Source organism: Herpailurus yagouaroundi, unplaced genomic scaffold (assembly GCF_014898765.1).
Source record: "Herpailurus yagouaroundi ecotype Mexico unplaced genomic scaffold, PumYag 140, whole genome shotgun sequence".
Classification (NCBI taxonomy): Eukaryota; Metazoa; Chordata; class Mammalia; order Carnivora; family Felidae; genus Herpailurus; species Herpailurus yagouaroundi.
In genome coordinates this window covers 31,100,430-31,113,157 of record NW_024412395.1, presented here as the reverse complement: position 1 = coordinate 31,113,157, position 12,728 = coordinate 31,100,430, and the positions used below count along the sequence as shown (strand labels likewise).

The 12,728-nt window shown below is 36.3% G+C and overlaps 1 protein-coding gene across 2 annotated transcripts in view; it reads right to left on the bottom strand.

Moving 5' to 3' along the window:
* Positions 1-285: 285 nt before the first annotated feature.
* The window catches only part of ACVR2A (activin A receptor type 2A), an 81,999-nt gene continuing 69,556 nt past the window's right edge, over positions 286-12,728 (bottom strand). Inside the window, exons 9-12 of one of the 2 annotated variants that reach the window (XM_040474992.1) lie at positions 10,933-11,047; positions 8,312-8,450; positions 4,851-4,981; positions 286-3,935 (exon numbers count right to left, since the gene is read on the bottom strand). In XM_040474992.1, coding sequence (XP_040330926.1) covers positions 3,741-3,935; positions 4,851-4,981; positions 8,312-8,450; positions 10,933-11,047 — 580 coding nt within the window. In that variant the 3' untranslated portion in view covers positions 286-3,740. The remainder of the gene's footprint in view (positions 3,936-4,850; positions 4,982-8,311; positions 8,451-10,932; positions 11,048-12,728) is intronic. The other variant, XM_040474993.1, reaches the window with a different exon arrangement.

The following is a 12,728-nucleotide window of genomic DNA, read 5'->3' as shown; positions in this document are numbered from 1 at the left end:
CCCCCCCCCCCCCCCCCCCCCCGTTGGGCTCTGCTGATATAGCTCAGAATCTGGAGCTGCTTCAGATTCTGTGTCTCCTTCTCTCTCTGCCCCTCCCCCGCGAGCACTCTTGTCTCTCTTAAAAACAAAACAAAAAGAATGTATAGAGCAAAAGGAAAACTGCATAAGCAAATAATACGATATTCATTTTTTTTTTTTTTATTTAACTCGGGGATGGAATGGGGATAGCATACATTTTATTTGTACAATATTTAACAATCACTTATCCAAGGTGGGGTTTTATGGGGCTTTTTTTTTTTTTTAGCTTTTTGTTAAATACTTGCAGAAAAAAATAGCAAGTACAATTTGACAGTAGTACAACAACCTGTGCCCAAAACACTGACAAGAAATACAGAGTAAAGCTAAAATAATTGCTTACCAATATTTTGAGAGGTAACAAATAGGATATGGATTGAGACTGCATAAAAAATGTACTGCTGGTTGAATATCTGAGGTAAATGATGTTCAATCAAGATGCTACTTGTATCATTTTGCCCATAAATCAGTAAATAATTTTATGCACATTATACCAAATGTTTCTAAAAAGTAATTTTTTAAAAAGGTAAAAAAGAGAAACTGGAAAATATTTGTGGAGAAGCATTTTTTCTAAAATAGTAATCAGTTTAATTCCACTTAAACTATCATCTGGCCAGGGTTTTTTCCCCTACCCACCTGCATTTTACTTAAATGTAGCTGTTACTTAGGGTTGAGGAAAGGAGGAAGAAGAGGTTCTTTTTAAATTTGATGACAGATGATTCTACTTTAAATTCCAAACTCCTTTTGTTTTGTTTTCCTGATTGTATTTTTAAAACATCACCATGAAAGATAGTGCAAGTTCATGGGACCAACAATTGTGAGGCACAGTCTCTGTTCTGGAATTCACAAGGTACCTGTAATAAACATTCAAACGAGAGTCACACTTCACATGCTAAAAACTTCCTAGCATCTAAAATACATACAAGAGCTGTGCAGGGCATAGACTTCGAATAAAGCCAAACACTGGTTAATCCATCAGTCCTATGGCAGTTGATCATAAAGCATTCCTTACGCGGAGATTTGGGCAAGGTTAAAGAGTGGAAGAGCAGCAGTTCTGATGGGTATCAGAAAGGCAAAATACAAGACAAATCATAAAGAGCACCATACACATGAGGAAAAAAATATTGGGGTCTCAGTTCACCCCAAAACAAAGAAGTCATCGTTTTTCTCATTCTTGGATCTATTTTTCAGTATCCCTAGCTCAAACCTTTTGTAAGCTTGCCCACTCTGCGCTGACTGTAAACCTAACGTGAAAATGCCCTGCAAAAGAAAGTTTTAACAAGACTAGGTATCAGGACAGGTAGTCACTGGAACATTCTTATTTTACTGCTTATAAAAAGTGTTTTTCTATTAATATAGTTTTCAAAAGGATACAAGTTTTAAAGTTGGTTAGCTAGAGTTAAGTATAATACCCAGGATTTCTAAAAATGTTTTCTAACATGAAGAGAAAATAACTGATCTTATAAAATTTATCTCAAGTGCTCACATAAGCCAAACATTCATCATAATATTCCTTGTTTTTGTTTTATTTTTTTTACTCTTAAAAATAGAATTAAATGTTTAGAACAGGTAGAAATTGGTCTTCAGGAGATTGACAGTTTCCATGTTATGAACATTGTCATTTTCCCATCTTGGTAAGTTTCAAAGTGGAAGTAAAACGAAATCAAGAAATTGAGGTGTCAAGTACTTTTTGAAATAAAGAGGTGAAACTCAACATTGAAATGGGAATTCTTAGGAATACAATGAAAACTTGGGTATATATGTGACCCAAGAGCACAAAATTCTGTATGGTGTGTGGCACACAGACAACAATGCTATTACTCTTCTTTCCCTCCCTGCTTAGAGTCTGTTGACCTATGCATTATCTATAAATAATATAATTTATTATTCCCAGAGATTAAGTGCACATTATATGTAAAACGTAGTGTACTGTGTGGTTAAATAGCCATTTGAAGATAATACATTCACAGTGAGCTCCTGATAGTGACATGTAAAAAATTCTTGTATAAAATTAATGTATGGATTTTTAAATGACCTGACAAAAGTACATAGCATAATACTGGCTATTTGTTGGTCAGTAATCTAGAAATTCAGGAAATTAATGTTTTACTTTGGCCTGTATAAATTTGAGGAAGAATCCAATTATATTCTGATGTAATAGTGTTTTTAAAAGCACTTTGGCACCTACCTACCATCAGTTCCATTTTCTTATCAAGGAAACTATTCTAAGTATCATAGTTGTGAAAGCAATTTATGGGAAGAGGCTAGGTTATATTACCTATATCAACATCGGTTACCTCTAAATGTCATTGCATATTTTAAGTTTGTAAGTTTAACTTGTTATCCCTGATTATTTTTTTTTTTTTAAAGCAGTAACATCTGAAATCTGTGCTTAAAATTTAAAACCTCTATCCTAGGATAATTCTTCATGTATCACAGACATCAAATATTACTCTGACAAGATGGCACCAAGCAGAAATATAGTGATAAAGTTACAAGTCTCAAAGCAGAGAGTGAGGAATTCTGGGTAATGACACTTCCTGAGGTGATCCTTAAACAGTGATAAAGAATGTCCCACACACTGTTTGGTGAAAAGAAATACACTACAATTTTACATATATAAATAGGAAAAAAATCTATTTTAAAAGAATAAAAATGAAGAGCTTTCCAGTGTCACAGCTCACTTTAAAAAATTTAAATCATGCTTTAAATTTTCAAATATTCCCCAAACACAGCACACCTTAAAAAAAAAAAAATACTTAGGTAAGTATGCAATAATTTGGGAACTGGATAGAAGATGAAGCTTTAAAACATGGGAAGGAGGGGGAAATGACATCATTTTTTCATTTCAAAAAACAGCACTTTTTTTTCCTTAAATTACAAGCTAGCACAAGAAAAGCTAAAACACTGCTTTACAAATGGCCACTTAGTGTTGGCACTAAGCATAGCTTACCTTTTTTTCTTAAATAACACAGTGAATTTGTAATACCTTGTTAGAAAACATGGATCAATTTATTATTCAAATTTTGTTAGTGTTTTCAATTTTTATAATTTAGCAACCGTGGAACTGAGGTATACCTTGTTGAGGGAGGTTAAAGTAATGCTTGGAAGCCTCTTTACTGTACCCCACTTTGATGACTTTGTTTATGTACACAGAACAGCAGCACACTAAACATTCACAAGCTGTGTCATATTGGCATTACAATAGTCATTTATAGAAACACAACAGCAAATGCAATAAAAACAAGTTACCCTTTTTAAAATCTGAAATGAAAAGTTTTTGATTTAAAAAAAAAAAAATAGCAGTAGTTCATTTAAGGAATTAGTGTCTTCTGACAGACATTAAGAAATCCAATGTCAGTTTTCAAACACTTGATTAGCCAGGTCCAAAAGATCCTTGATTTGGAGAGGGCCATGTTCTTCATGTACACTTTTTCAAAAGTTTCTTTAGAGTCTGCAACTTTTCTTAGTCTCACGTCCTTCACGTCTCTGCTGCAGGCAATGCTGTACGTCTCCCAGAGCCACATTTTCAAATGAGGGTCATCTTGACGTGTCCGGGAAACATCCTACGCATTTCTCACAGAAAATAAACTGTAAGCAGTTTCGTTAGCTTAGCAGCTCCAGTTCAGAGTCCTGTTTCTCAGTGTGTACACATGGTGCAACCATCATAGACTAGATTCTTTGGGAGGAAAGTCAACATTTGTCACCATCGTGACCACTGTTACAATGTCCTCTGTAGTAATGATATTTGTGAGTCTTTGCATCTGAGTAATTCTTTCACCTACACATCCAGCTGATAACCTGGCTTCTGCATCGTGATCCCAACATTCTTCTATCGTTTCACAGAGCATTGCCATTCCCTAAAAAGGAAAAACATACACACAAAATTTGTTTTCTAACAGTAAACAGTAATTTCTAACAGCAAACAGTAATATTTCCAAAAAGAAATTGCTATTTTTGGGAGTCAAAGAAAGTTCAAGATTAGCCAAGTTTGATATTTCTCAACATCCACTTATGAATATCTATTATATGCAGGAAACCGAAGAAAAGCATTAAAAAAATCAAACTTCTTAACAATGGAGACTATCACAGCAGGTAATTAGGTATTTTTAATTCAAAAAATCCCTATCCATTGCTTATAAACCAGGTCAATTTGATGCTAACCCTTGAACTGGATTCAAAACTAAGGTGTATTTTTTTAAACCAATTTTTGTTGTTTTCTTAATATCAGCATTTCTGTCTTGTAGTTAAATAGAAAAAAATATTAGAAAAGCATCCTCGAGATACTCTACCTGATTTTATCGACGTTTCCAGTTATATTTGGACCAAAATAACGAGGGCAATACTGTTCTATTCTGCACCTATCTAAGTCTCTAGTTTTAGAGCATTCTTAACCTGAATATATCCCAATCCCAAATCAAAACATGGAGAGCAGAAAACGGCTTCCCTTTTAAATCTAGCATTAGGTGGTGATCATCAAGGTTACCCCAGTATCCACACGCTCAGTGTCAGGTACTCCTTCCCCCTGGGAAGCTTTCCAAATAGGATACAAACTCGTAGGACCACAGCAATGAGAGCCGCCTTAGGCTCTATGACTTTACCGTCTTCCCTCATAGCTCTAAAATTCTCTTGTTTCCAGAACTCTAGATAGAATATCCTGTATGAATATAACCTCCCCAGAAAATCCTCCCAGAAGAAAAGTGTGCAGAGATAGAAATCATTCTCTGAAAAGCATTTTACTGGAATTTCAAATGAAAAGCTACTGTATAACTTACAGCATGTTTCTGCCAATAATCTCTTAAAACAGGCCTCTTTTTTTTATGCACAACAACTTCCTGCATATCTTCAAGAGATGGATGCTGGCCAATTTCCTCCTCAAATGGCAACATGTATTCATCTACAGGTCCTGAAATGTAAAGAAAAAAAGTCATTTTAATTCAAATCTTCCTGACTTCCAAACTGGAACAAATTTTCTGAAACATACTCTGTATCACCTTTTCCCAACTGTTAACATGCTATAATGACAGGAGAGAAACAGACTCAACTACTGCCACAGTTTGACCCAAATGCTAATTTAGGAGAAATCAAAAACTCCGTGATTTGGCATGTAAACCTGCTAAGGATTCCTTAAAGGAGCTTTCTTATCTACGGAATGAGGAATGCCAATCTCCATATGTATATAGGACAAAGGGAACTTCCCCATCAATATTTGCAAATCAAGGCTATAATGTCCCTTTAAGGTACTTCTTACAATTCAAATCAGATGGGTAAACAGTGGCGCTTCCATTTCTGACAATTTGGGGCAATGTCTTGTAACAATCTTTACTCTGTGACACACCCTAACCGCCCCTTCCCCCGCCCACCCCACACTCCGCCTGCACAACTATGTACCTGAGAGTCACACCTCTTTGCCCTCAAAAGAGCTGCCAAGAATAGTTTTTAAAAAATCACAAACATACTCTCCAAATAGGGTTCCCAACCAGTCTTCAGAATGTGCCTTCACAGATGATTTATTCAACAAAATAAACAGTTCCTTTTAGGCATACTCAAATAGGAAAATGCAGTTACGAATTAATAATCTTATAAGCACTTATCCTAAATAGGAACTTCACATATGTCATTTACTTACATTTTACCTCTATGCAGTGAAGGCAGCATTACCTCTATTTTACAGATAGGAAAGAAGCTCGGAAAAGTTCATGATTTACACAAGAGCATTCAGTGGTGGAGCTGGAATTTGAATCCACCATTTGATGGAGTCATCTCTGCATGACTCCAAAGTCTGTGCTTTCAATCACTGTACTACTGACCTGCCCTTGAAGGAAACCAGTCACTGAAGAGCAATTTCCTATATAGACCTAAACCTTGTAACAGATACTCCTGGAGAGAAGAAGGCCAACTAACATCTAACTCCACCCTGTCTATATGGAAGACTCCTCCCTCAATGCCTGGAGGGCCCGTGTCTGCTTGACCGCTTCCAATGCCTCAGAGTATTGGCATTCTAGAGGGTCTATTCTGCTCCTGCTACAGTCCACAGGTCAGCAGCACTGGCACCAACTAGTCGCTTGTAAGAAATGTAAATAGCAGGCTCCAGCCCAGACCTACTGAGTCAGAACATGAACTTTACCAGGAGTTCAGTACATATTAAAGTCTGAGAGTTGCTGATTTTAAAGTTTACAGCACTCACTTTAGCAGTGTTCACACCATCCCCTCCTGCCCCATTTCAGACTTAGCCTGAATCTAAGTATTTCATAGCACATGCAAAAGCATTTAAGAAGTGTCAGCATCTGCCCTTTTCATTTTTCATAAAAACTTCTCTGATAACCCCTCTACCCGGAAAAAAAGCATTTTTCATTCCTCTAAACTCCCATATCACTCCTTTACATTTCTCAGGTATTATATTCATCCAAAATAACTCACTGGATATGTACGTACTGAGCATGGAGCTGGACCGTTCACCCTTACCTTACTCTAGAGTTAATTGTCCAGGGTATATTTTATCCCTGTAATTAGACTGCACATTACTTAAGGGCAGGGCCTTGTACATCCCCCATAACACCATATCTAATGGTTTGATTTGGAGTGTTCATATTATTAAAGTTCTTATGAAATATATTTTCCTAGAGTATCTGCCATCCAACCTACTTCTGCTTCTATAAATGCACATAATAAACATACCTCCTCTTCCACTTTGAGCCAACCTACACTGAACGTTCAAGCTTACTCTTCCTTGCATAGAACTTCTAAGCTAGAATTATATCCAAATTGCTTCAAACTTTCTTAGGTCTGGATCAACTCCCATGCCAAACCCCTGATCTTAAAAGAATGAATGGCTGTCCATTCCTGAGCACTCTACCAAGTTCCCCTTAAAAGCACAGTACCCCAGTGGCACCTGGGTGGCTCAGTCGGTTAAGCATCCAACTTTGGCTCAGGTCATGATCTCAGTCTGTGGGTTTGAGCCCCACGTCAGGCTCTGTGCTGACAGCTCAGCACCTGGAGCCTGCTTTGGATTTTCTGTCTCCCCCTCTCTCTGCCTCTTCCCTGCTCCCACTCTGTCTCTCAAAAATGAATAAACGTTTAAAAATAATTAAAAAAAAAAAACAACGCAGTACCCCAAATCAAATTTCATGCACCAGAGGTAGTCTGTCCTACACTGAGAAACCATTAAAGCACTCGGAAAATATTCTTACAAACACAGGTTAAGTTAGTTTAAGTACTCTACAGTTTCTTCTATGGTCTTTCACAATCTGCAGGAAGTTTTTAGGTAATTATAAATTTAAAAAGATCAAGCTAATTTACATTTGTCAAGATGTTTGCCTTGTATCTGCACAACCAAAAGAAAGTGCTGTAACACAATTGAAGAGAATAGAGGCCTTATGAGAAGAACTAAGGACTAATTTTCTCACACCAGGAATATAGTATGCAAGTTTATAATCAATCAGTGCAAATATTTATAAGACTTGAACAAGGATTTAAATAACAAAAACAAAGAATAGGAATCCTTTAGAATCAGTGTGATAGAGAATGCAGCTGGTGTTCACAATAATGTCTACATCAGCTCAGACTTTCAATGCTTTTAGGAGGCAGAATTTAACCTATGGTATATCCAAAGGCATGCTCAATTCTGTCATGGAGGACAGACTGTAAATTCCATCTGGTTAGGTATATTTTGGGCATCATGGGAGTGATGAACAGACTCAGCTGTGAGTGACTTGGGACGGAAAATCCCCCAGCTCTTCTTCATCCATCTCCTCTTGCCATGAAACTTGACTTTGGAACCTGAGGGCAGGCAGGACCTGCAGGACCTACAAAAGTAGCAGCCCTGTCCCTACATCTAGATCAGAGTTTCAAATCTAGGTTTTACCATGTACCACCTTGAAGCTAAAACTGACAATCTGCTTAATTTCTACTTAAAATTTGAGACTCAAATTGTTCACTGGTAAAACTAAGATAGTAACTACCTCCAAAGTCGTTTTAGGAAATAAGCTAGACATATGTGAAGTGCCCGGCAAAACACCTGGCAATGGTAAAGATCAATACATATCAATCAATACCTTCCCTCTGCAGCCTGCCCTCATCCCCTGCCTCCTGAATTCTCTTTAAGCTACTGGAGACCTGGAGTCTACCTAAAAAAAAATTTTGTACTTTAACATAATACCTTGAGTGTAATCATCCCTTTTCGTACATGTGTAGTAGGCAGTAGGCATATCTTTTTAAAAAATATTTTTTCCCTTACCATCTGCAGCAGTACAGCGAGAAGCCAGTTCCCACAGGACTAATCCCATGGCGTACATATCTATCCTCAAAAATGCATCCCTTTGGAAGTTTATAGCACCCTCTAATACCTCTGGAGCCATATACCTCCGGGTACCAACCTGAAAAAGATGTTGAAAGCAAACAGTACTTATTCATTAACTTTATGAACTAGTATTTTATGATTCTGTAAAGAGAAACAAAACTAAGCATGGTCTGCTATCAGATAAGGTAACTAAATTATGACCACCAGACTAGAGTCCAGCAGAATTTTACTCCATTTCAAGTAGTAACAGCCAAGACACTGGAAGTGGGAAGTTTCCATCAGTAGGGATTGCTTTAACAGTACCATGCAGCTCTTAAAAAATGTGGGGGTAAACCTGGACTGATAAGGAAAGATTCCCAAAAACACTGTACAGCAAGGAACAAAACAGTATATATGCTAAGATCCTTTCTGGGCATACTTAATAAATACATCAGCAGACATGCTGGATGTTGGCTTAGAATTTTTCCCCCTTCTGGAAGTAATCACAAAAACACTGGTGGTTTTGTTGGAGACAAGGACAAGAAAAACTACTTTTCAGTTGTCCTTCTGATTCCTGTTTGAAATGTGTCTTTAAAAAAAAATACTCCTTTTTGAGGGTTTCTCTTTCTCTGGTAAAAAAAACAAAAAAACAAAAAAACAAACAAACTAGTATATAACAAAAAGAATTAGCCAAGTAAAGGATGGATAAACTTTTTAAAGTTCTATTTCTATAAAGTCTATAATATTTATTTATTCATGAATTCTGTCTTGGCATTCTTTATTTATATCTGTCCCTAACAATTTGGTATTTCTTAGTAATGTAACTATGGTTACCAAGCTACTATTGCTTGCTTTGGTTGACAGTATTCATATATGAACGCTTAAAAATTTTATAAGATAGCTGGATGGATCACAATCTAATTGAGTTTTTGTAGATCTAGGGAGTAGCCCAGATAATGGGTTCCAAAAAGCTCTATCCTTAGGTGACTGATCTCTAGACTAGAAGTTAGATGATTATCTGCAAATACACATATAATTGAAGTATTTAAAAAAAAAAAAAAAGGAAATAGATCACTAAGACTCCCAAGTTCAGGTTTTTAATTCATTTAATAAGGAGAATGCTAAATTAGACAAAGAAAAAAAATAGCAGCTCTGTTTTGCTACTCTGAGTAACTATTTAATTGTACTAGGAGCAAGGATTTCTGAACACCTCCTAAAGATAAATGTATGCCATCCAAAGTAGTTTTCTTATGAAATGACAACTACCTTCAAGCATAAAATGTCCTCTTTTATGAATTAATAAGATAAAAATCTTATTTTTCTCCAGCATTCTTTGCAGTATATAAAATGTACAATAAAGTGTATTTGAAATTTTCTGGTCCATGAAATATAAAGTCAAGGGAATCACTTATGTAATTATTTTTCCTTCTCATGTAAACCAGTTGAGAGGGCAGTAAAAGATATGAATGGGTCCCAAAATTATTTCATAAAAAAAGGAGGGGAGGGTTATGAGATGCCAGAGGATTAAAGTATTTCCCAATTTCAGTTTTATGATAATCACACCATCAGCTCAGACGTTTGTCCCTAGGCCTCCTGCACAATCTCCCATCTCTATAATCTACTCCACAAGACTGCCTTCGTTCCAAACACATCTGGTGTCAACTTTTCGAGAACTATGACTGCTGACCACTGCTCTAAACCAGATTATTACTCAATACTGCCAAAATTTGTTATGCGATGATTCTTTAATAACTATTCTTGGAGGTCAATATACTAGGAAAAATGAAAGCTGAGAATTTGATTACCAAATTATTTCCATGATTTGAAAGATGAAGAGATAATCATACCAACTTGGTAAGGAAATGTCAACTTTCAGGTTAAACTGGTCTTCTTAACAAAAAGGTGATCTTTTGGAGTGAAAGCACCTTTACTAACCTTACAGTTTCTGAGGATAAATGTATGGATAATGTTACTTTCCTATTTGGCTCTCTTAAAGATTCCTGTTGTTGACAGCTCTTTGTACAAGATCCTGACTAGACAGGCTCATTGCACAGGGCTTTATAAGTGCTTTGAACTCTGGAGAGAATTCAGAGAAAAGCTAAGAAGTAATGAAGCACTAAAGACCAAGAAGCAAGAAACTATCATTATTGTCTGGAAAAAAAAACAGATAACAGATACACAGTAGCATGAATAGTGACTGATTATTCTGCCATTCCTCTTAGGATGATGAAGTTAACAAATTAAAACTACTGAGTTAATACTAAGAACTCCCTAAGAATTAGATTTAAATGTGCTGGATTCTAACTTGATTTGTTTTAAAAACAGAATCCCATGACATATGTGTCTAAATTGTTTTATGAATTGATCTAAACCACTGGAGCTCCTAACAGTCTTTCACCACATGAAAATGTCTTCCTCAGCAAATTTAACGTATTACTTTCTTTAAGAGAGTCATTCTGTATTAGATGCTGAAATAATAACCACACAATAATTTTAGAACAATTCAATCCAGATATGCCATTCTAAGAAAATATGGGACAAGATTATTCTTTCTTACAGTTTATAGTTATCATCCTTACCTGTCCATGGGTATCACCAGCAGACTTGCCAGCCTCAAATTTTAACGCCAACCCAAAGTCTGCAATGCAAGCTGTCAGGTTGTTTTTCAACAGCACATTTTTACTTTTGATGTCCCTTGCAAATAAAAAGACAAAGTATTCAAATTAATTTTAAACAAGTTATTTCTTAAAAATTTTCATTGAAAGGGAGAAAGGAGTGTATACTATAGAAGTCTGATACACAGAAAAAAGGAGAGGGAGAAAAAGCTTAAGCAAATTCCCCCTATACCATGAAGTACACAAGTAGAGTGACAAACTCATTTTTCATAACATGGACAGTAAGGAACTTTCTCCATGAAGTAGTTTTTTAAAGAGCTGCTATTCTAAAAATACTGTCTAGGTCATTCCTTCCTACCTACCAAACATAAAATTGTTTTTTGAGGTAATAAGAATATTTCAGAGTTTATAGTTGGAGAAACTCCCACTGAAACTGAAATTTAAGAAACCAAACAAAGAATATTCAAACAAAATGAACTGGCCTACTGGTACAGGCCTGCATGTTAGAATGGTCCCTTAGCGGTTCTTATATTCATAAGCTTTGTTGTAGAAAAAAGCATCTCTAAGAATATGTAACATCTCTAAGAATGTGTAACAGAAATTTTTCACCGTAAACATAAACAGCTCCAGCTAGATCCTGGTGTTCTGAAGAGTAACCCTTTTAAAACCATCAGGTATCTTCTTCTACACACTAGCTTCAAGGATTCATCCTAGAGATTACTATACTCTAGCTAAATACATCTATGCCATGAGCAGTGGTTAAATTTATGTGCCCAGACACAGAACGAACAGTGGAACACAGGAGGCAACAGGTACACACCCATGAATGCTATAAAAACCAATCAGTTTTCACCTCAGAAGATTTTTTGGAACCTTACTCCGAATAATCTTTGGGGATGCCAAAGAATGAATTCCCTATAGGCCTAGGTGAGGTAAGCAAAAACCCAGGAAGAGACCGACTATATGCAGGAAGGTGAGAAAAAAGGGGAGCTCTTTCTGAGGTGGAAGTTATTCAAGATTTGCAAAATCAGAAGCTATGCTAGAGTTGAATTAAAAGAAATGCCTCCCAGGAACCCAAAACACCCAACTGTTGGCCCTCAGCTAAGTATCTGTTAAATGAATTGGTTCATAACTACTTTTAAAGCAAATCTTTTTTGTTTCATTGAAGTATAGTGGACATGCAACATTACATTAGCTCCAAGCTTACCACACAGTTATTCAGGAAATCTATACATTCTGCTGTGCTCACCACAGTGCAGCTACCATGTGTCACCTACAACACCACTGACTATATTCCCTATGTTGTACCTTTTAACGCCATGACTTATTCCTTCCATAACTGGAAGCTTCTTGCCCATTCCCCTTTACCCATTTTGCCCATACCCCCCCATCTCCCCTCCCCTCTGGCAACCATCAGTTTGTTCTCTGTATTTTTGGGTCTTTTTCCAAAGCAACTATCTTTAAATTGAATACAAGAAGACAAACTGATCCCATGTTTAAAGGAACTAACATTTTCCCTCTTGAAGGTATGACAATCGTTGGGTCCAACTACTATTGCTTCACTGATGAAGGCAATTGACTAAACCCAGTTATCCAAATGATGCCTCCTTCTACCTCAGCTCAGGTAGTGATCACATAGTCATTACAAACATAAGAAAAAAAGGTAACTCAAAGTCTCTCCATAATTCTATCTAATAATTATCCTTGAAATAAATCATGTTTTGAGGCAAAACAAATTTCTTCCTTTGTGATAGATAAAA